Consider the following 24,945-nt stretch of genomic DNA (forward strand, 5'->3'; position numbering starts at 1 on the left):
TCCAAGGAAACCCTATCTATCTATCTATCTATCTATCTATCTATCTATCTATCTATCTATCTATCTATCTATCTATCTATCTATCTATCTATCTATCTCCTCCCCCTTATGTCTCTCTCAGAATACAGTACATTTTAGTTTCAGAGAGCCGTGTTTATTTTCCTATTCTTTCTAAGTTAATGTTTAAGAATAATTGCTACTCAACATTTTTTCTCTCTCTAGCTCCTACACACACTCACTCACACACGCACAAGAATGCCACTCAAAAGTGTTGCCACCCCTTTGTACACACACACACATGCACACAGAGAGAGAGAGTAAAAGAAAAGAGAGAGAGAGAGTAGAGAGAGAGACAGAGAGATGTCATGTGCAGTTGTGTCCCAACTGTAAAGCCGGAGGTATCTGGAGGTATCTGAGCTCTCCCTCATCATTTTTGCTTTCTTCCCTGGGATGGGACGCGTGCAACTCTAATTTATGTCAGTATTCTCTGATCGAGCGAAGATGGTGTCTTCGCTCCAGATTATGTGGATGTTCAAGGATGGGGTGATTCTGTTCTGTACACCGTTCCTGCTCCTCCCGCTGCCTCTACTGATCGGAACCACGGTATGCACCACATTTCTGGAACAGACATATTGCAGGGGTCCCTATCTCCTCTTGACCCCATCTAGGCCTAGTCTTTCTGATTTCTGCACCAAGAGTACGCTATCTGTATAATGATTTAAAATATTTTAGTAAGAGCCTACTAGTATTCTATCGTCTTGCTAGATATTTCATGAATTGTTCATTTGTACACCTGACACATGCTGATTTTGACTTAAACATTTATTCCTTTAGACCTCCGCCACACACGCATGCACAGACACACAAACACGCATGCATGCACAGACACACAAACACGCACGCATGCACAGACACACAAACACGCACGCATGCACAGACACACAAACACGCATGCATGCACAGACACACAAACACGCACGCATGCACAGACACACAAACACGCATGCATGCACACACACACACACACACACACAGACACACACAGACACACACACGCATGCACACACACAGATGTATTATGTTGATTTCTTTTTCAGAAGAGCGCACTTTTTCTGCAAATTCAGAAAATGGAAATTCCTACAAATGTACAGAGGGTAACAGGGTCAGGACCTGGTGTGACAAGGGGGTGACACATTCTTTCAGCTTGCGCCAGGGGTGAACTTAGTGCAGAACTCTCGTGTTGTCTTTAACCCTTTCTTGTCCTCTTAAGATAGAACTGCCCCGCTAAGCAGCCTGGTCTCAAAGACTACAAGTAATATAGTAAACGGAAAACCATGACAACTCAAATTAGTATGATATGTTACATTTGGTTTGGTTACATAAGACAGAAGGTTATAGCCATGGGAAGTAGGGGTGCTGAAGTAATAAGGATTCCAAAACTGTATAATTACTCATGTCTGAACAATGATTGAATTTGCGCAGCACATACACTACCGTTAAAAAGTTTGGGGTCATTTAAATATTTCCTTGTTTTAGAAAGAAAAGCATTTTTTTGTCCATTAAAATAACATCAAATTGATCAGAAATACAGTGTAGACATTGTTAATGTTGTAAATTACTATTGTAGCTGGAAACGGCTTATTTTTTATGGAATATCTACATAGGCGTGCAGAGGCCCATTATCAGCAACCATCACTCCTGTGTTCCAATGGCACGTTGTGTTAGCTAATCCAAGTTTATCGTTTTAAAAGGCTAATTGATCATTAGAAAACATTTTGCAATGATGTTAGCACAGCTGAAAACTGTTGTGCTCATTAAAGAAGCAATAAAACGGACCTTCTTTAGACTAGTTTAGTATCTGGAGGTTCAGCATTTGTGGGTTTGATTACAGGCTGAAAATGGCCAGGAACAAAGATCTTTCTTCTGAAACTTGTCAGTCTATTCTTGTTCTGAGAAGTTAAGGCTATTCCATGAGATAAATTACCAGGAAACTGAAGATCTCGTACAATGCTGTGTACCACTCCCTTCACAGAACAGCGCAAACTGTCTCTAACCAGAATAGAAAGAGGAGTGCGAGGCCCTGGTGCACATCTGAGCAAGATGACAAGTACATTAGAGTGTCTAGTTTGAGAAACAGATGCCTCACAAGTCCTCAACTGGCAGCTTCATTAAATAGTACCCACAAAACACCAGTCTCAACATCAACAGTGAAGAGGCGACTCCAGGATGTTGGCCTTCTAGTCAGAGTTCCTCTGTCCAGTGTCTGTTCATTTTCCCTTCTTAATCTTTTCTTTTTATTGGCCAGTCTGAGATATAGCTTTGTCTTTGCAACTCTGCCTAGAAGGCCAGCATCCCGGAGTCGAACTCTTTACTGTTGACTTTGAGACTGGCGTTTTGCGGGTACTATTTAATGAAGCTGCTAGTTGAGGACTTTCTCAAACTAGACACTCTAATGTACTTGTCCTCTTGCTCAGTTGTGCACCGGGGCCGCCCACTCCTGGCGTAGAAGAGGGAGGAAACATTTCCCCGTCACACCATAGGGTGTTGAAGTTCAAGTTTACATTACTTGAGCTCGACGAATTCACATCGCAGATCAACGTTTATACAATGGCACCCCCAGACACAGAGAACATTGTGTTCGTGTGCTTCAGTTATTTTGTTGAATATTGGAATGTATGTGTGTGTGTGTGTGTGTGTGTGTGTGTGTGTGTGTGTGTGTGTGTTTGTGTCCTTTTGAACTCAAGAATATTTGGGTTCTCTGTACTTCTATATGGCTATTGTAACTGTGTGTGTTTGCAGGAGGCAAGATGTGCCTATGTGATAGCTCTGATGGCAGTGTACTGGTGTACTGAGGTATTGCCACTAGCGGTGACTGCTCTCCTGCCCGCTGTCCTTTTCCCTCTGTTTGGCATCATGGAGTCCAAGCAGGTATGTGCGTAAAGATGTAGGATCTTAATTTGAGCACCCTGCTGCAGGAGAACTTTACTGCGATGCAGGAACTGTAAAACCTGTAGAGTATTTGAGGTTAAAGGCTTTTGAAGTTTGTAATTTCCACTTTGACTTTATTCTTCCTTACTGAAAATGTACACTACATGATCAAAAATATGTGGACAACTGCTCGTCGAACATCTCATTCCAAAATCATGGGCATTAATATGGAGTTGGTCCCAGCTTTGCTGCTATAACAGCCTCCACTCTTATGGGAAGGCTTTCCACTAGATGTTGAAACATTACTGTGGGGACTTACTTCCATTCAGCCACAAGAGCATTAGTAAGGTTGGGCACTGATGTTGAGCGATTTTGCCTGGCTCGCAGTCGGCAATCCATCCCGAAGGTGTTCGATGGGGTTGAAGTCAGGGCTCTGTGCAGGCCAGTCAAGTTCTTCCACACCGATCTCGCTGAGTGACGCAGCGGTCTAAGGCACTGCATCTCAGTGCTAGAGGCATCACTACAGACCCTGGTTTGATTCAAGGCTGTATCACAACCGGCTGTGATTGGGAGTCCCATAGGGCGGTGCACAATTTGCCCAGCGTTGTCCGGGATAGGGTTTGGCCGGCATAGGCCGTCATTGTAAATAAGAATTTGTTCTTAACTGACTTGCCTAGTTAAATAAATAATCGCTTAATTATAAATTATTTATAAAAAATGATGGACAGGGGCATTGTCATGTTGAAACAGGAAAGGGCCTTCCCCAAACTGTTGCCACAAAGTTGGAAGCACAGTATCGTCTAGAATGTCAATGTATGCTGTAGCATTAAGACTTCTCTTCACTGGAACAAAGGGGCCCGAACCATGAAAAACAGCCCAAGACTATTATTCCTCATCCACCAAATGTTATAGTTGGCACTATACATTGGGGCAGGTAGCGTTTTACTGGCATCCGCCAAACCCAGATTTGTCTGTCGAACTGCCAGATGGTGAGGCGTGATTCATCCCTCCAGAGAACGCGTGTCCACTGCTCCAGAGTCCAATGGCAGTGAGCTTTACACCACTCCAGCAGACACTGGCATTGCGCATGGTGATCTTAGGCTTCTATGCGGCTGCTTGGCCATGGAAACCCATTTCATGAAGCTCCTGACGAACAGTTCTTGTGCTGATGTTGCTTCCAGAGGCAGTTTGGAACTCAGTAGTGAGTGTTGCAACTGAGGAGAGACGATTTTTACACGCTTCAGCACTCGGAGGTCCCAGCTGAGTCGTTGTTGCTCCTAGACATTTCCACTTCAAATTAACAGCACTTACAGTTGACCAGCGCAGCTCTTGCAGGGCAGAAATTTGATGAACTGACTTGCTTGAAAGATGTTACCCTATAACGGCACCACGTTGAAAGTCACTGAGCTCTGCCGTAAATCTATTCTACTGCCAATATTTGTCTATGGAGATTGCATGGCTGTGTGCTCGATTTTATACACCTATCAGCAAAGAGTGTGGCTGAAATAGCCAAATCCATTCATTTGAAGGGGTGTCCACATACTTGTGTATATATTGTATCAACCCCTACAAAAATGTCCATTCATTATAATCCACATAATAATAGACATTTCCTGTTGAGAGATTATTTTCCTGCTGTAGCAAACTGGATCAAAGTAAGATCCTACATCTGTATCAGGTGTGTATGCAGTACCTGAAGGACACCAACATGCTGTTTGTAGGCGGTCTGATGGTGGCTGTTGCCGTGGAGACATGGAACCTTCACAAGCGCATCGCCCTCAGGGTTCTACTTGTTGTGGGGGTGCGGCCTGCCCTGTGAGTAGCTAATCACAGGTGTCTATCTTTATCAGTTTTTCAGGTATCAAATCAGGATTGTCTGCAAAATTCAAGACCATGTAAATCCACTGAGCTAAAGCCTAGCATTATTTCCTCCTTCTCCACTTCCTCTTTTCTCTTTCTGATACACTGGCCCCCTTTTGCTGTCCACGCCAGTCTGATGCTAGGGTTCATGGGTGTGACAGCGTTCCTGTCCATGTGGATCAGTAACACAGCCACCACAGCTATGATGGTCCCCATTGTCCAGGCTGTCCTGGAGCAGCTCAACAGCCCACAGAATGGGGAGAAGCCCTTGCCCATCTCCCAGAGCCAGGAGAATGGTATGATTCCTGAGGAAAGACTGGAGAACAGTTCAAACCCACAGGACAAACTTATCATCCAGGACAATCACATTCCACTGGAGAAACCAGCCACAGAGGATAAACTGGACTCCCCAGACAAACCAGTTCACCAGGACAACTCTCTGGCTGATGGGAAGCCAGGTGAGGGGCACTGGGCTGGGGGCAGAGGTCAGAGCAGGGGGCTAGGTGAGAATTGGAGTACTGCCTTCTCACCAACACACTATAGTACAGTTACATGTACATGGCGATTTCAGACAAATATAGACTTAGGTTGTATGTCTACAGGCAACAGGCACACTATAGCCTGCCTAGCTAACAACTTTGGCTGTGACCTCTTGGTAGTCCTGATTCCCAAACCTCTCTAATATATAGTGGTATTGTCTCCCCCTTCCTCTCTGTATAAAGTGGTAGTGTCCATGGTCTTGAAGGAGGGGACTGAAGCAGAGGAGCAGGTTGGGGAGGAAGAGGAGGAGAAGGAGAGGACGAAAATGTGTAAAGGCTTGATGTTGTGTGTGTGTTACGCTGCCAGCATCGGAGGCACTGCCACTCTCACTGGTACCGGACCCAACCTCGTCCTCACAGGGCAGATGAACCAGTATGTAACACACACACGCACGCATGCACACACACACACACATAGCATATGTACCTCTCACAGACATACACCTCACAAATGTTAGTGCATATCCCATGTATGAATATAGATATGGGTATCCGAACATATCGTGTTGATCAACTGGCAGTTAACATTTTTGAGAAGTGAAGTTCTTAACAAAAACCCACTGTCAGACTCTTCCCTCAGAACGGTGATGTGGTTAACTTTGCCTCGTGGTTCGCCTTTGCCTTCCCCACAATGCTGCTAATGCTGACGCTGGCCTGGCTCTGGCTCCAGCTCGTCTTCATCGGCTTCGAGTGAGTGACCTGGCCAGAGCATCACAGTGCATTATTCTAACTCTACTCTCTCCTCTCAGTTCAACCACGACATGATATTTGTAAAGGTTTGCATAGGCCAAATAGGGGCAATGTCTCTCTCACTCACTCTGCTTCTTATCTGACCTATTCGTTTAAATAATTTCTCTCTCTCACTCACTCTGCTTCTTATCTGACTTATTAGTTTAAATAATCTCTCTCTCTCACTCACTCTGTCTTTCTCTCACCCCCTTCTCTTTTGCTCCCCCACTCATTTCTCTTGTCCCTTTCTCCCCCTCTTCCTCTCTAGTCTGAAGCGTACGTGGGGCTGTGGTGCTGTGCAGTCAGAGAAAGAACATGCAGCGTATGATTTGATCCGTGAGGAGCATCGTCGTCTGGGGCCAGTGTCCTATGGAGAGTTGAGTGTCCTGGGGCTCTTCATTCTGCTGGTGGTGTTGTGGTTCACACGAAGCCCAGGCTTCATCAACGGATGGGCAACCCACATCTTCAACACAAAGGCAGAGTATGTAACACACACCACACAGTGAAATACTTTACACACCATATATACTCAACCACACAGACTCACACACAAAACACTAGCAGGTGGAAATATACAGACACATGCACAGTAACACAAGCTTGATCTGAAGGATAGATCACCTGAGTTGTCTTTAGACCCAGAACCTTCTGTTAGAACAAGTGTCAGGACACGGGGAACAGGAGAAAACAAACACAAATGTACAAAACGTGTCGTTCACAGAGTAAACCGTCTGTGTTGCATCAATAAACATGTTCTGAACTTTGACACACAGAAACACAAACTTGTGCACGTACACACGCTCTGACCGGCACACACAAAGACTTGCATAGGCACATGCACACACAGAGTCTGGGAAACATGATCTCACTAGAGTGAATGAGAGAGTAAGCACACTTCTTTATGACAAACAGATCGATGGGCAGGAGAGGCACACACTGCGTTCTCTCTTATCTGGTCATGTGACCACCCTATCACAGAGGGCATATGTGACGTCTGTCAATCTATGAATGGGCACATCACCATGGAAACAGGTGTTGATTATAGCAGAATCCTGGATCAAACTGGGGCTAAGGTCATCAAACATACTCTGTCCATTACGTCAATCCACTCTTTATTTGTATTTGTAGTTATTAAGGATCCCCATTACCTGATGTCAAGGTAGCAGCTACTCTTCCTGGGGACCAGCAGTTATATACAATTACAAATATTACATGAAATGACATTTCATAACACTTTTCACAACACATTACGTGTGTGCCCTCAGGCCACTACTGTACTCTACTACCACATATCTACAATACAACATCTATGTGTACGTGTGTGTAGAGTGTGCGTGTTGTGGATATGTACATGTGGATATGTATGCATGTGTCTATGCCTGTGTGTATATTCACAGTCCCCGCTGTTCCATAAGGTGTATTTGTATCTTTTTAAAAATCTGATTGTACTGCTTGCATCAGTTACCTGATGTGGAATAGAGCTCCATGTAGCCATGTCTCTATGCCGTACTGTATTCAGTTCTGGGGATTGTGAAGAGACCTCTGATGGCATGTCTTGTGGGGTATGGATGGATGTCTGCTGTGCTAGTACTTTAAACAGACAGCTCGGTGCATTCAGCATGTCAATACTTCTAACAAAAACAAATAGTGATGAAGTCATTCTCTCCTGTACTTTGAGCCATGAGAGATTGATATGCATATTATTAATGTTAGCTCTCTGTGTACAGTTGAAGTCGTAAATTTACATTTAAACTCAGTTTTCACAATTCCTAATTCTAGTCAAATGTCCCTGTCTTAGGTCAGTAAAGATCACCACTTCATTTTAAGAATGTGAAATGTATAAATAATAGTGGAGAGAATGATGTGTTTCAGCTTTTATTTCTTTCATCACATTCCCAGTGGGTCAGAAGTTTACATACAATGGTAGCATTGCCTTTAAGTTGTTTAACTTTGGTCACACGTTTCGGGTAACCTTCAACAAGCTTCCCACAATAAGTTGGGTGAATTTTGGCCCATTCCCACTGACAGAGCTGGTGTAACTGAGTCAGGTTTGTAGGCCTCCTTGCTCGCAAACACTTTTTCAGTTCTGCCCACACATTTTTCCATAGGATTGAGGTCAGGGCTTTGTGATGGCCACTCCAATACCTTGACTTTGTTGTCCTTAAGCCATTTTGCCACAACTTTGGAAGTATGCTTGGGGTCATTGTCCATTTGAAAGTCCCATTTGCAACCAAGCTTTAACTTTCTGACTGAAGTCTTGAGATGTTGCTTCGATATATCCACATCATTTTCCATCCTCATGACACCATCTATTTTGTGAAGTGTACCAGTCCCTCCTGCAGCAATGCACCCCCACAACATGATGCTGCTACCGCCGTGCTTCACGGTTGGGATGGTGTTCTTCGGCCTCCAAACATAATGATTGTCATTATGGCCAAACAGTTCTATTTTTGTTTCATCAGACCAGAGGATGTTTCTCCAAAATGTACGATATTTGTCCCCATGTGCAGTTGTAAACCGTAGTCTGTTTTTTTATGGTGGTTAAAGAGCAGTGGCTTCTTCGTTGCTGAGCGGCCTTTCAGGTTATGTCGATATAGGACTTGTTTTACTGTGGATATAGATGCTGTTGTACCTGTTTCCTCCAGCATCTTTTCGCACCAAAGTACGTTCATCTCTAGGAAACAGAACGCATCTCCTTCCTGAGCGGTATAATGGCTGCGTGATCCCATGGTGTTTATACTTGCGTACTATTGTTTGTATAGATGAATGTGGTACCTTCAGGATTTTGGAAATTGCTCCAAAGGATGAACCAGACATTTGGAGGTCTACAATTTTTTTGTGAGGTCTTGGCTGATTTCTTTTGCTTTTCCCATGATGTCAAGCAAAGAGGCACTGAGTGTGAAGGTAGGCCTTGAAATACATCCACAGGTACACCTCCAATTGACTCAAATGATGTCAATTAGTCTATCCGAAGCTTCTAAAGCCATGACAAAATTTTCTGGAATTTTCCAAGCTGTTTAAAGGTACAGTCAACTTAGTGTATGTAAACTTCTGACCCACTGGAATTGTGATACAGTGAATTTTAGGTGAAATAATCTGTATGTAAACAATTGTTGGAAAAATTACTTGTGTCATGCACAAAGTAGATGTTCTAACCAACTTGACAAAACTATAGTTTGTTAACAAGAAATTTTTGGAGTGGTTGAAAAATGAGTTTTAATGACTCCAACCTAAGTGTATGTAAACTTCAGACTTCAACTGTACATTTTAAGGTCCTGTTTGGAGTCAATTGTAAAGTCCCTCATCACATTGTCATTGGGTTATAATTAGTTAGTGTTCAAAAAAGGATTGGAAGGCCTCTCCCCGGCCTTCCTCTGCTGTACCTCTCCCCAACTCCCAATCCCTGTATACCCCTTCCCTAATCCCCTGCTGCCTCCTAACCCTACACAGTCTAACCCCCACAGTCAAAATATCCTATAGGATTCAAATAGAAAAAATCATATTACAATCCAACAGCAAATCTTATCAGATTCTGGAACCTATCCTGTAGAATAGAATCTTATAGGAGTCCAATAGGACTGGTTCCAAAATCTGATAGGATTGTTCTATTGGATTCTTATACTGAAATCCTATAGGATCCTATAAAATAAAATTCTATCAGCCTAGATCTCCCAGATACTTGAATTACAGTCACTTGTCACCTAGCCTAGGGATTATAAAAGTGTCTATTAAAATCCTATAGGAGACCAATAGGATTGGTTCCAAGATCTGATTATTCTATTAGTCATACTGTAAATTAACTTACAGCCTTGAATCCCCGGTAATGGCTCACATCAACACAATTGTCCGATAAACCCTAGACCCACTCCAATTTGCATACCGCCCAAACATATCCACAGATGACGCAATCTCTATTGCGCTCCACACTGCCATTTCCCACCTGGACAAAATGAATACTTATGTGAGAATGCTATTAATTGACTACAGCTCAGTGTTCAACACCATGGTACCCTCAAAGCTCATCACTAAGCTAAGGATCCTGGGACTAAACACCTCCATCTGCAACTGGATCCTGGACTTCCTGACTGGCCGCCCCCAGGTGGTGAGGTTAGGTAGCAACACATCCGCCATGCAGTTCCTCAACACTGGAGCCCCCCAGGGGTGCGTGCTCAGTCCCCTCCTGTACTCCCTGTTCACCCACAACTGCATGGCCAGGCACAACTCCAACACCATCATTAAGTTTGCAGATGACACAACAGTGGTAGGCCTGATCACCGACAACGACGAGACAGCCTATAGGGAGGAGGTCAGAGACCTGGCCGGGAGGTGCCAGAATAACAACCTATCCCTCAGCATAACCAAGACTAAGGAGATGATTGTGGACTACAGGAAAAGGAGGACCGAGTACGCCCCCATTCTCATCGACGGGCTGTAGTGGAGCAGGTTGAGAGCTTCAAGTTCCTTGGTGTCCACATCTACAACAAACTCGAATGGTCCAAACACACCAAGACAGTCATGAAGAGGGCACGACAAAGCCTATTCCCCCTCAGGAAACTAAAAAGATTTGGCATGGGTCCTGAGATCCTCAAAAGATTCTACAGCTGTAACATCGAGAGCATCCTGGTTGCATCACTGCCTGGAACAGCAATTGCTCGGCCTCCGACCGCAAGGCACTACAGAGGGTAGTGTGTACGGCCCAGTAGATCACTGGGGCTAAGCTGCCTGCCATCCAGGACCTCTACACCAGGCGGTATCAGAGGAAGGCCCTAAAAATTGTCAAAGACCCCAGCCACCCCAGTCATAGACTGTTCTCTCTACTACCGCATGGCAAGCGGTACCGGAGTGCCAAGTCTAGGACAAAAAGGCTTCTCAACAGTTTTTACCCCCAAGCCATAAGACTCCTGAACAGGTAATCAAATGGCTACCCGGACTATTTGCATTGTACCAATTGCTGGGTCATTCTACCAATTTGGTGCCTTTTGAGAAGTGTAACGTGGTCAATTTTTTTCAACTAATTTTAACATTCTGTCATAAAGAGCACATGTTCAACTTCATCAAAAACAAGTTTTCCCATCTCAAGATGATTTTTTTTGTAAATTAATATAGTAAGTGCTTATTAAGTGCCAAATAAAGTAAAAAGGTTGACCATAACAAGGTTTATGATTTCTTATTAAATCAGCCATAAATCCCCTTGTTACAGGGGGAATGAAAGCTTCCCACTGGGCCCACACTGGTTGAGTCAACGTTCTCTCCACATAATTTCAATTAAATTACATTGACCCAACATGGAATAGACATTGAATTGATGTCTGTGCCCAGTGGGCTGTTGTGTGCAAACAGGGAGTGGCAATTGAATGCAAGCTTCACATTTATCGATATTTTTTGTACCTGTCTATCTATGGGTAACAGGGTTGATGTGTTATGCTCAAGCCACTCAGTTTTCCACCAAAAAACACCAGAAAATTGCCAAAAAGAGTAGAACCAGCTTTCCTGCTTTTGACTGATGATTTGACTATTAGATGTTCAATGTTTCTTTAAATTGTTTTTTACCATATTAAAACGAGAGTTCAGTTCACGTAACATGGTTGACAAAATGAGGGGCAAATGAATCACTAATCACATAGAATAAATAATGATCTTCAAAAATGACTGTCAAATAAACAAAATAACTAGGGCTTTACAACGATGGTGAAACTTGGACACATTTGGGGATTAAGTGGGTTAAAATCATCCTAGAAGTGACACAGGTTTGACGGAGGGACATGTCAAAACGCTGAATTTGGGCACTTTAGATCAAAGGGCCCGGAGCTGAGTTTCTACTAAGCTAACATATGGGAAATGGTGGCGACAGATGGGCTGTCGTGCTCTTAGGAAACTTTGCAGTATTTCATTTTTTATGTGTTATCACTTACATTATTAGCCCAGGAAATATTTGTGTTATTACATACTGCCGGGAAGAACTTTTGGATATTAGAGCGGCGGTAACTCACCAGCATTACCAGCATTAGGACCAGGGACACGACTTTCCCGAACCGGATTCTTTGTTCCCCGGGGCAATTGAACTGATTTCAGAGGCTGTTCCAAAACACAGCCGAAGGAGAATAAGTACCCGGAGTGGACTTTTAGTCCAACTCAGTAGGCGCGCACACCATCCACCGCTTCCAGTATATTACTCGCTAATGTTCAGTCTCTGGATAATAAAGTTGATGAGCTCAGGGCAAGGATATCCTTCCAAAGAGATATCAAGGATTGTAACATACTCTGTTTTACGGAAACATGGCCCTCTCAGGATTTACTGTGTCCGTTCAGCCAGTTCGGTTCTCAGTTCATCACGCAGACAGGAAAATATCTCTCTGGGAAGAAGGATGGGGGTGTATGTTTCATGATTAACTACTCACGGTGTGATTGTGAAAACATACAGGAACTCAAGTCGTTTTGTTCACCCAGCCTAGAATAACTTACAATCAAATGCTGACCGTATTACCTCCCAAGAGAATTCTCTTCGGTTATAGTCACAGCCGTGTATATTCCTCCTCAAGCCGATACCACGACGGCCCTCAAGGAACTACACTGGACTTTGTGAAAACTGGAAACCACATATCCTGAGGCTGCATTTATTGTAGCTGGGGATTTTAACGAAGCAAATTTGAGAGAAAAAAGTTACAGAAGTTCTATCAACAGATTGACTGTAGTACTCGCACTGCTAAAACACTCGGCACTGCTACTCTAACTTCCGGGATGCCTACAAGGCCCTCCCCCATTCTCCCTTTGGCAAATCTGATCACGACTCTATTTTGCTACTCCATTCCTATAGGCAGAAACTCAAACAGGAAGTACCCGTGCTAAGGACTATTCAACGCTGGTCTGATCAACCGGCATCCACGCTTCAAGATTGTTTTGATCATGGGGACTGGGATATGTTTTGGGTAGCCTCCATGGAGCAACATAGACGAAAACACTGATATGGTGACTGAGTTTATCAGGAAGTGTATAGGAGATGTTGTATCCACCCACAGGTGGCAGCATTTGTGCAAAACTGAAAGCACAAACCATGACATTTAGCCATGGCAAGGTGACTTGGAATATGGCAGAATACAAACAGTGTAGTTATTTCCTCCGTAAGGCAATCAAACAGGCAAAACGTCAGTATAGAGACGAAGTGGACTCGCAATTCAACGGCTCATATACGAGACATATGTGGCAGGGTTTACAGACAATCAAGGACTACAAAGAGAGAACCAGCTATGTGGCAGGCACCAACTTCTTGCTTCTGGACAAGATAAACACCTTCTTCGCCCACTTTGAGGACAACACAGTGCCACCGACGTGGCCCACTACCAAGAATTGTGGGCTCTCCTTCTCTGTGGCCGACGTGAGTAAAATGTTTAAGCGTGTTAACCCTCGCAAGGTTTCCGGCCCAGACGGAATCCCTAGCCGCGTTCCTCAGAGCATACGCAGACCAGCTGGCTGGAGTGTTTATGGACATATTCAATCTCTGCCTATCCAAGACTGTTGTCCCCCCCATGCTTCAAGATGACCATAATTTTTCCTGTAACCAAGAAAGCAAAATTAACTGAACTAAATGACTATCGCCCCGTAGCACTCACTTCTGTCATCATGAAGTGCTTTGAGAGACTAGTCAAGGATCATATCACCTCTACCTTACCTGACACCCTAGACCCACTTCAATTTGCTTACCACCCCAATAGATCCAGAGACGATACATGCCCTATCCCATCTGGAAAATAGGAATACCTATATAAGAATGCTGTTCATAGCTCAGAATTCAACACCATAGTACCCTCCAAGCTCTTAAGCTTGAGGCCCTGGGTCTGAACCCCGCCCTGTGCAACTGGGTCCTGGACTTCTTGACGGGCCGCCCCTAGGTGGTGAAGATAGGCAACAACTCCTCCACTTCGCTGATCCTCAACACTGGGGCCCCACAAGGGTGTGTGCTCAGCCCCCTCCTATACTCCCTGTTCACCCATGACTGCGTGGCCATGCACGCCTCCAACTCAATCATCAAGTTTGCAGATGACACTACAATAGTAGGCCTTATTACCAACAATGACGAGACAGCCTACAGGGAGGAGGTGAGGACCCTGTGAATGTGGTGCCAGGAAAATAGCCTCTCACCCAACGTCAACAAATCAAAGGGGCTGATCGTGGACTTCAGGAAACAGCAGAGGGAGCACCCCCCTATCCACATCGACGGGACCGCAGTGGAGAAGATGGAAAGCTTCAAGTTCCTTGGCGTACAGATTACTGAAAAACTGAAATGATCCACCCACACAGACAATGTGGTGAAGAAGGCGCAACAGCGCCTCTTCAACCTCAGGAGGCTGTCGAAATTTTGCTTGGCACCTCACCACCCTCACAAACTTTTACAGATGCACAATTGAGAGCATCTTGTCGGGCTGTCTTACCTACTGGTACGGCAACTGCACCACCCGCAGCCGCAGGGTTCTCCAGAGGGTGGTGCGGCCTGCCCAACGTATCACCGGGGGCAAACTACCTGCCCTCCAGGACACCTACAGCACCCGATGTCATTGGAAGGCCAAAAAGATAATCAAGGCCAACAACCACCCGAGCCACTGCCTGTTCACCCCGCCATCATTCAGAAGGCGAGGTCAGTACAGGTGCATCAAAACTGGAACTGAAAATAGCTTCTATCTCAAGAGTGTTAAATAGCCATCACTAGCACATTAAAGGCTGCTGCCCTGTATACATAGACTTGAAATCACTGGCCACTTTAATATTTGAAACACTAGTCACTTCAATAATGTTTACATTTGTTTACATATTTACTGTATTCTTTATTATTTGTATTTTTTTGTTCAAGCTTTACAGAATGTACATCAATGTAAGTACAAAGATTTTACCATATCCCAACCACCCTCCTTCCCTCCCTCCATACAACACATCCACCCAACCCCCCTAGTCCCTTCCCTACCTCTCCGCCCTACCTCAGTCAACCCACCTTGATTCCCTCCCATCCCATACCCATAATTCTGTCCTCGAAAAAACAAAAATTCTACAGAGATATCGCAACAAATAAACATTCAACAATACAGGGGGGGAGGAATATACAAACAACTCAATACAGATTCAATATACAAAAACATAAATAAATAAATGATCAGTAAACCTTAGACAAACTTGCTTGGACTGGATCAAATCAAATCAAATTGTATTAGTCACATGCGTCAAATACAACAGACCTTACTATAAAATGTTTACTTACGAGCCCCTAACCAACAATGCAGTTTAAAAAAATATTGATATGAATAAGAGATTAAAAAAACTGCATTATAGCATTATATTGATGATTGTACCTATATTGTAATGACTTCTGGTAATGCTTACTGGGAAACCTTAAAGCATCTCATCAGAGGGGAGCCTCTGCAAGCCATTAAAATATGATATAAATGGTTGCCATTTTCTAACAAATGTATCATTGGAACCCCTAAGAGAATACTTAATTTTCTCAAGCTTTAGGAAGAACATTACATCGTTGAGCTGTTGAGAAGTAGAGGGGGGCTGAACAGACTTCCACTGGAGATGAATTCTATGTCAAGCTAATAAGGATGGAAAAGCAACTATATCTGCATTTTTGGGGTCCAAGGAGAACAAGTCTTCTGGAATACCAAAAACAGCTTTCAAGGGACAAGGCTGCAGGTTCATTTCAAGCACCTCAGATAAAGTTTTAAAAATAGAATCCCAGTCATTTTGTCATTTAGAGCATTGAATGAACATGTGACTAAGGTCTCATGGTGAGACATGACATCTATCACACTCATCATTTACATTTGGATGTATGTCAGACAATCTGGATTTGGAAAAATGCACCCTATGTAAAACCTTCAATTGTATGAGACCAAGACGAGCACAATATGTAGTGGAGTGTACTCTATCAATCGCCTCATCCCACCACTCCTGTGTAAATTCAACACCCATCACCCGTTCCCAAGCAGATTTTATTTTGTTGGTGGAGTGTTTGTCCAATGACAAAATATACAAATAGATAATTAAATATATAAATATTAAATGTAAATTACTGCTTTCTGTCAAGGTAATAGAGTCAATATGCCATCCCAGGGTTGGCAAGGGGGTGGAGTAGGGAAGCCAGAAAATTGGGAGGAGACACAATGCCTAATTTGAAGCTAATGGAAAAAGTTAGATGGAGAGAGAGTATTTAGAGGCCAGGTTGGGAAAACTATCAAAATTTAGAAGGACTTAATACCTTTCCTTGTCCAGTAAGAGAAAGCATTATCTATTAGAGAAGCGGGGAATACGGGATTATTGTCAATAGGACCCATAGTAGATGCAGCAGAGAATTTAAAATGTTGTCCAAACTGGTACCAAATCTTAAGTGGGGAAAGCACTACAGGATTCCGAGTATAGCGAGAGGGGAATGTTGGGAGAGAAGAGCAGAGTAAAGCAGGAAGAGAAGCAGAAATACAAGAATGTGCCTCTAGGTGGCACCATTGGGTTTCTGGAGCATGTAACCAGAATGGCAATTTCTGAAAGTTGGCTGCCCAGTAATAGTATAAAAAGTTGGTTAGTGCCAGCCCTACACTAAACTTGCAGCTCTGAAGTAAAGATCTACTGACTCTGGGTACCTTTTCTCCCCAGATAAATGTGGCAACAGCCTGATTTAAAAAACACTTTGGTAAAAACAATGGGACAGATTGAAATAGATAAAGGAATTTGTGTAAACTGTTCATTTTTACAGCATCCTTACTATAAGTGATAGTGGTAAGCTACCCCATCTCTGAAAATTTAAATTCTCTGCTGCTGCAAAGTTTGCAGAAAAAAGAGCATGTAATGAGCGAGTTACGTTCACGCCAAGGTATTTGAAACCAGAGCGGCTAAGCTGAAATGGCAAGTCTGTCAGCTGGAGCTGTAGTGCTGCTGGATTGATTGGGAAGCACTCACTTTTCTGAAGATTCAGCTTGTAACCGGAGAAGGAGCCAAAGTTCACCAGAATGGAAAGGATAGAATTTAAACAGGTTACAGGGTTATTTACATAGAGTAACAAATCATCTGCATATAATGATAACCTACGTTCAACTCCTTCCCGTGTTACACCTTGGCAAGAGGAGGATGCCCATAAAGCTACTGAAAGGGGCTCAATGGCGCCATAATAAAGGAGACAGTGATTAGCCTTGGCATGTCCCACGTTCCAGGGCATAATAATCAGAATGAGTGTCATTGGTACAGACACTGGGGAGATGTATGCAAGTGACGGATCCATGAGCTAAATTTGTCTCCAAATCCATTTTTTTTAAGGACAGCAAATAGGTACTCCCACTCAATTCTGTTGAATGCTTTCTCTGCATCTAGGGAGATTACCACCTCAGGGGAGTTGGAGAATTGTTTAGAATAAATAATAAGGGGCCTAAAATAAGAACAGAAAGTGAAGGAGAAGCGCTATTGAAGCCTGTGTTAGGGTAGGTGGCAACGAGCCTTGTTCAAGTGATGCGTTATACATAGATAAAAGTAAAGGGGCTAACTTGGTATAGAATTTCTTAAAGAACCCAGTTGGAAACCCATCAGGCCCTGGAGCCTTGCCGTTCTGCATTGACTTGTTAGACTGAATAACTTATTCAAGGTTGAGAGGGAAATCAAGGTCATCTGCAGTTTCAGCCTCAACTGTGGGAGTCTCCAATTCACCCAAAAATGTAGTCATGTTGGCCGTATCATGTTCAAAGCCGTCAATTTGGTGGCCTTGTTCATCTGCAGCGGCTCGGACACCATCCAGGACGGTGGAGAAGGGGGCCAGAGCAGCATCGATGGCAGTTTTGAGCTGAGTGGCAATGGTAGCTGTAATTTCCGAGACCAGAACCGTACGGAGGTTCTGAAGATCTGTGGGGAGTGTGACCTCATGAGGCTCTGTAATAGTTGGATTGGAGTTGGCGCCATTACCATTGACGTTTGCCATTGCGGTTGAAACGTTAGTTACAGGTCTTCTGCTCATCAGTTCGTGTGACATTTGAATCAAAAAGGTATGACTTACGAACTCACCAATGAAATATGATATGTAAGAAAGTGGAATGCAAAGTGCAAATTTGGAAAACTTAACTAATGCGTAGGAACCTCTTCCACGAGCTTCTTCTCTATACACATGCTAAACCAAAACTCTGTATTTACTGTATTCTATCCTATTCTACTGTATCTTAGTCTATGCCTCTCTGACATTGCTCATCCAACTATTTATATATTCTTAATTCCATTCCTTTACTTTAGATTGTGTGTATTGTTAGATATTACTTGTTAGATATAACTGCACCGTTGGAGCTGGAAACACAAGCATTTCGCTACACCCGCAATAACATCTGCTAAACACGTGTATGTGACAAATAAAATTTGATTTGACTTGAAATTCTGTACAATGACGGAAATAAGACTAAAACATTGAAAACTTCATAAGGAAACAAATACTGTACTCACAGTTCTTGCATTCACACACAGTAAAGGATAAAACTGTAAGAATAGCTCATGTTAGAAAACCAGTGATTTTCTGCAGAGCCACAAACTATGATTTAATGGGTTTAATTAAGAAAACAGTTATAATAGGATACTGATCGGGTGACACAAAATCCTACAATAGTGTTGCCAATAGGAAAAAGTAGTCCAACAGCATTCCAATAGGATTCTGATAGAGGTGACACAAAATCCTATAGGATCCAATAGCATTACTTTTGATTTCCAATAGGAAAAAAGTAGTCCAACGGGATTCCAACAGGATTCTGATAGAGGTGAAACAAAATATTATAGGATTGTGAGAATCCTACAGGATTCCGGTGGAAAAATCACAAATCCTATAGGATTGTTTTACTAGGGCCTTACCTTCCAACCATCCAACCTCTCCAGGTTTGTGACTGATGCCACAGTGGCAGTGTTTGTTGCCGTGCTGTTGTTCGTCTTGCCCTCTGAGCCCCCCCGCTACCTCTGCTTCTGGAGAACACAGAGCTTTGACACAGGTGAAACACACACACATACACACACACACACACACACACACACAAACACACACACACACATACACACACACACACACACACACACACTGTAGAAATTGCTTGACATTTTTGTACCCCTCTCCCCTCAGAGGCCCCCCGCGGCCCCACCCCTGCCCTGCTGACCTGGCAGGTGACCCAGAGGAAGATGCCCTGGAGCATTGTACTGCTGCTAGGAGGAGGCTTCGCTCTGGCTAAGGGCAGCGAGGTGTGTTTGTGTGTGTAACCTTGAGTGCGTACAGTGGGGAGAACAAGTATTTGATACACTGCCGATTTTGCAGGTTTTCCTACTTACAAAGCATGTAGAGGTCTGTCATTTTTATCATAGGTACTCTTCAACTGTGAAGGACTGAATCTAAAACAAAAATCCAGAAAATCCCATTGTATGATTTTTGTAAATAATTTGCATTTTATTGCATGACATAAGTATTTGATCACCTACCAACCAGTAAGAATTCCGTGTCTCACAGACCTGTTAGTTTTTCTTTAAGAAGCCCTCCTGTTCTCCACTAATTACCTGTATAAACTGCACCTGTTTGAACTTGTTACCTGTCTAAAAGACACCTGTCCACACACTCAATCAAACAGACTCCAACCTCTCCACAATGGCCAAGACCAGAGAGCTGTGTAAGGACATCAGTGGTAAAATTGTAGACCTGCACAAGGCTGGGGTGGGCTACAGGACAATAGACAAGCAGCTTGGTGAGAAGGCAACAACTGTTGGCGCAATTATTAGAAAATGGAAGAAGTTCAAGATGACGGTCAATCACCCTCGGTCTGGGGCTCCATGCAAGATCTCACCTCGTGGGGCATCAATGTTCATGAGGAAGGTGAGGGATCAGCCCAGAACTACACGGCAGGACCTGGTCAATGATCTGAAGAGAGCTGGGACCACAGTCTCAAAGAAAACCATTAGTAACACACTATGTCGTCATGGATTAAAAATGCTGCAGCGCGTGCAAGGTCCCCCTGCTCAAGCCAGCACATGTCCAGGCCCATCTGAAGTTTTCCAATGACCATCTGGATGATCCAGAGGAGGAATGGGAGAAGGTCATGTGGTCTGATGAGACACAAATAGAGCTTTTTGGTCTAAACTCTACTCGCCGTGTTTGGAGGAAGAAGAAGGATGAGTACAACCTCAAGAACACCATCCCAACCGTGAAGCATGGAGGTGGAAACATCATTCTTTGGGGATGCTTTTCTGCAAAGGGGACAGGACGACTGCACCGTTTTGAGGGGAGGATGGATGGGGCCATGTATCGCGAGGTCTTGGCCAACAACCTCCTTCCCTCAGTAAGAGCATTGAAGATGGGTCGTGGCTGGGTCTTCCAGCATGACAACGACCCGAAACACACAGCCAGGGCAACTAAGGAGTGACTCCGTAAGAAGCATCTCAAGGTCCTGGAGTGGCCTAGCCAGTCTCCAGACCTGAACCCAATAGAAGATCTTTGGAGGGAGCTGAAAGTCAGGTATTGCCCAGCGACAGCCCCGAAACCTGAAGGATCTGGAGAAGGTCTGTATGGAGGAGTGGGCCAAAATCCCTGCTGCAGTGTGTGCAAACCTGATCAAGAACTACAGGAAACGTATGATCTCTGTAAATGCAAACAAAGTTTTCTATACCAAATATTAAGTTCTGCTTTTCTGATGTATCAAATACTTGCAATAAAATGCAAATGAATTACGATGTTATTTTCTGCATTTTTGTTTTAGATTCCGTCTCTCACAGTTGAAGTGTACCTATGATAAATAATTACAGACCTCTACATGCTTTGTAAGTACGAAAACCTGCAAAATCGGCAGTGTATCAAATACTTGTTCTGCCCACTGTATGTGCATGCGTGCCTGCTTGCATGGGTCTGTGCATGTGTATAAGCTTGAATGTGTGTGTATCCATCCAGGTGTCTGGTCTGTCGCGGTGGCTGGGTGATCAGATGATACCTCTCTGCTCCATCCCTCCCTGGGCCATCGCAGTCATTCTCTGTCTCCTCACTGCCATCTTCACTGAGTGTGCCAGCAACGTGGCTACCGCTACACTCTTCCTGCCCATCCTAGCTTCCATGGTACAACCCACACTCAACCAACCACACACACACACTTCTCTCTCTCCCCATCTCGCTCACACACACAAACACACTCGATTGCTCTCCATTCTGGGATCAAGATTCCTTTTGATAAAATTGGATTGTACTGAATAGAGCTGGTCAATAGGGGATCTGAGCCAGGCCTACTACTGAAGAGTCTCTCAGAGAGTGAAAGAGAAAATGTATGAATGAAAGAGATAAGCAAATAGCGAGAGAAGACAGAGGGAAAGAGCTGAATGAGTGAAAAGTCAACTCAGAGAGAAAGAGAGAGAGAGAGCGAGAGAGAGAGAGAGAGAGAAAGAGAGAGAGAAAACAAGACAGGTTATTCACACTAATAGGTCACATTAGAGGCCAGACATTGAGACTGTAACAGCACTGTGTGTAGAGCTCAGCTCTGTTCATTCAGTGACAAGAATCTTTGAAAACTGAGCCAACACAGAGCCACACACACTTTCTTTCATCCTATTCACATCCACATCGCAGGATAATAGGCTACTAATTGTGCATGTACTCATATGTGTGCATGCATGTACATACGTATGTGCTGGCTAATATGTGTGTGTTCTATTGCAGTCCCAATCCATAGGAGTGAACCCACTGTATGTGATGGTACCCTGTACCCTCAGTGCCTCCTTTGCCTTCATGCTCCCTGTCGCCACGCCTCCTAACGCCATCGTGTTCTCTTATGGATACCTGAAGGTGTCGGATATGGTGAGAGCGCCACTTTTGACCTCTGCTTCTATGGAAACCTACTATACAGTAGGAAGTATGAATAATAAGTTAATGTACTGTATCTTGGCATATATTTCACCCTACCACCCCACCTTAAATCTAAACCTCCTCCTCGCACCGTATTCTTCATCCACCTTCACCACCATCCCCTCAACCTACCACCACCACAGCTTTAACCCCTCTCTCTCCTCTAGGCTAAGACAGGTATAGTGATGAACATCCTTGGGATCCTGTGTATCACTCTGGCCATTAACAGCTGGGGTAGAGCCATTTTCAACCTGGACACCTTCCCCTCCTGGGCCAACACCACCGCTAACATCACTACAGGAGGATGAGGGGAGGGGGGGGGATGACCCCCAAAAACACCATCATATGCCCCTGTACTGCAATACCACTGCTACCGATGCCAAAAAGGGGAGGAGGGAGGAGGAGACCACTGACAACCCTCACTGGGGCAACAGAGGGCTGGCCATGGGAACACTGGTTTACTGGTTTATTATCAGTGTATTTTATACTTATTATGTACAGATAATATTATTATATTATATGGTAATGAGGGAGCCTTAGAGAACTCGGATGATAAATAACTTGTAAAAGCCAAGACACGCTGTAATACTGTAACTTATATTTGTATTAATGGCAATATTGTGATATCAATTGATATTATATAAATATATTATCTTACATAAAATTACAGTGCCTTTGGAAAGTATTCAGAACCCTTGACTTTTTCCACATTTAGTTATTACAGCCTTATTCCTCATCAATCTACCCACAATAACCCATAATGACAAAGCAAAAACAGGCTCAGAAAATGTTGCTAATTTATTCAAATAAAAAACAGAAATATCACATTTACAGAAGTATTCAGACCCTTTACTCAGTGCTTTGTTGAAGCACCTTTGGCAGCGATTACAGCCTCAAGTCTTCTTGGGTATGACACTACAAAATTGGCACATTTGTATTTGGGGAGTTTCTCCCATTCTTCTCTGCAGATCCTCTCAAGCTCTGTCAGGTTGGATGGGGAGCGTTGCTGCACAGCTATTTTCAGGTCTGTCCAGACATGTTCGATCGGGTTTAAGTCCGAGCTCTGGCTGGGCCACTCAAGGATATTCAGGGACTTGTCCCGAAGGATCTCAACAAGGATCTCTCTGTACTTTGCTCCGTTCGTCTTTGCCTCGATCCTGACTAGTCTCCCAGTCCCTACCGCTGAAAAACATCCCCATAGCATGATGCTGCCGCCACCATGCTTCACCGTAGGGATGGTGCCAGGTTTCCTCCAGATGTGGCGCTTGGCATTCAGGCCAAAGAGTTCAATCTTGGTTTCATCATACCAGAGAATCTTATTTCTCATGGTCTGAGAGTCTTTAGGTGCCTTTTGGTAAACTCAGTGGGCTGTCATGTGCCATTGACTGATTAGTGGCTTCCGTCTGGCCATAAAGGCCTGATTGGTGGAGTGCTGCAGAGATGGTTTGTCCTTCTGGAAGCTTCGCCCATCTTCATAGGAGAACTCTAAAGCTCACTACAAAATTGTAGCTCACTTTGACACAAAGTGACAATCAGGTTCTTGGTCACCTCCCTGACCAAGGCCCTTCTCCCCCGATTGTTCAGTTTGGCCGGGCGGCCAGCTCTAGGAAGAGTATTGGTGGTTCCGAACTTCTTCCATTTAAGAATGTTGGAGGCCACTTTGGGGACCTTCAATGCTGCAGATATTTTTTGGTACCCTTCCCCAGATCTGTGCCTCGACACAATCCTGTTTCGGAGCTCTACGGACAATTCCTTCGTCCTCATGTCTTGGTTTTTGCTCTGACATGCACTGTCAACTGTGGGGCCTTATATAGTCAGGTGTGTGCCTTTCCAAATCATGTCCAATCAATTGAATTTACCAAAGGTGGACTCCAGTCAAGTTGTAGAAACATCTCAAGGATGATCAATGGAAACAGGATGCACCGGAGCTCAATTTCGAGTCTCAAAGCAAAGGGTCTGAATACTTGTGTAAATAAGGTTTTTCTGTTTTTGTATTTAATACATTTGCAAACATTTCTTAAAACCTGTTTTTGCTTTGTCATAATGGGGTATTGTGTGTAGATTGCTGAGGATTACATTTGTTTTATCCATTTTGGAATAAGGCTATATCTTAACAAAATGTGGAAAAAGTCAAGGGGTCTGAGTACTTTCCGAAGGCACTGTATGATAGTTGCTTTTCAGTAAGTGTAATAACCAATTTAGCTAAAAACCTGGTTGCCTCTGCCAGGAAACTGACAATCTTCCAGCAAGACAATAACCCCAAGCACACATCAAAATCCACAAGGAAATTGTTCATTGACAACAAAATCTACAATTTGCAATGGCCTTTTCAGCCTTGGCTTTGAAGAGGGCAGTCCATAAGCGCAGACGGAGGACATCAAGGATCTGGAAAGATTCTGTATGGAGTAATGGTCTAAGATCCCTCCCAAGGTGTTATCTAATCTCATAAAACATTTTAGAAAAAGGTTCAGTGTCAATATCCTTGCAAGGGTAGGGTGCTGGAGTACTGAAAACAGAGGAGCCAATAATATATTTATTACTTGTTAAAATAAATCTTTCTGAGCAACTGTTTTAGTATAAAAGAACAGTCAACATGTGAGCGTACAATACAGCTCAGTATTTGTATTATATATTGTATACAGTCTATTTTGCTCATGTTTATCAAGGGTGCAAATAATTGTGGACCCCTCTGTACAGTATATGCCATGCATTACCACAACAGGCCTTTTTTTCTAACACACATATATATGGTGGGTAGTGACTAGGAGCGTATTCCTCCACACACGAAACGCCGCAGGACAGGATTAAGCCCACCAACACCACAAGAGAACATGTCTGAGAACATGACTGACTACAAAAAAAAACTGTATCAATCTCATACTGACAGTCTTCAGTCAAAGAATATCAAGTGTATTTCATCTTTCCTCTCCGAGTTAAGTTATTGGATGCTTTGGTTGAATGATTTAAAAAATATATGTTTTGTAATTCAGAGTATTGTGAGAACAGGAGGGTGCATTGAACTATGGC

At 43.7% G+C, this 24,945-nt stretch overlaps 1 protein-coding gene across 1 annotated transcript; it reads left to right on the top strand.

Annotated features, from left to right (window-relative positions):
• The first annotated feature begins 341 nt into the window (after positions 1–341).
• On the top strand, positions 342–24,548 carry LOC115105600 (Na(+)/citrate cotransporter-like). The gene is made up of 12 exons (XM_029627821.2): positions 342–603; positions 2,800–2,928; positions 4,607–4,743; positions 4,921–5,246; positions 5,511–5,700; positions 5,895–6,017; positions 6,325–6,537; positions 18,933–19,042; positions 19,171–19,286; positions 20,977–21,138; positions 21,733–21,870; positions 22,086–24,548. The coding sequence occupies exons 1-12, from the start codon at positions 475–477 to the stop codon at positions 22,224–22,226; spliced, it is 1,914 nt and encodes a 637-aa protein (XP_029483681.1). The 5' UTR covers positions 342–474; the 3' UTR covers positions 22,227–24,548.
• The last annotated feature ends 397 nt before the right edge of the window (positions 24,549–24,945 follow it).

Source organism: Oncorhynchus nerka, linkage group LG22 (genome assembly GCF_034236695.1).
Source record: "Oncorhynchus nerka isolate Pitt River linkage group LG22, Oner_Uvic_2.0, whole genome shotgun sequence".
Lineage (NCBI taxonomy): Eukaryota > Metazoa > Chordata > Actinopteri > Salmoniformes > Salmonidae > Oncorhynchus > Oncorhynchus nerka.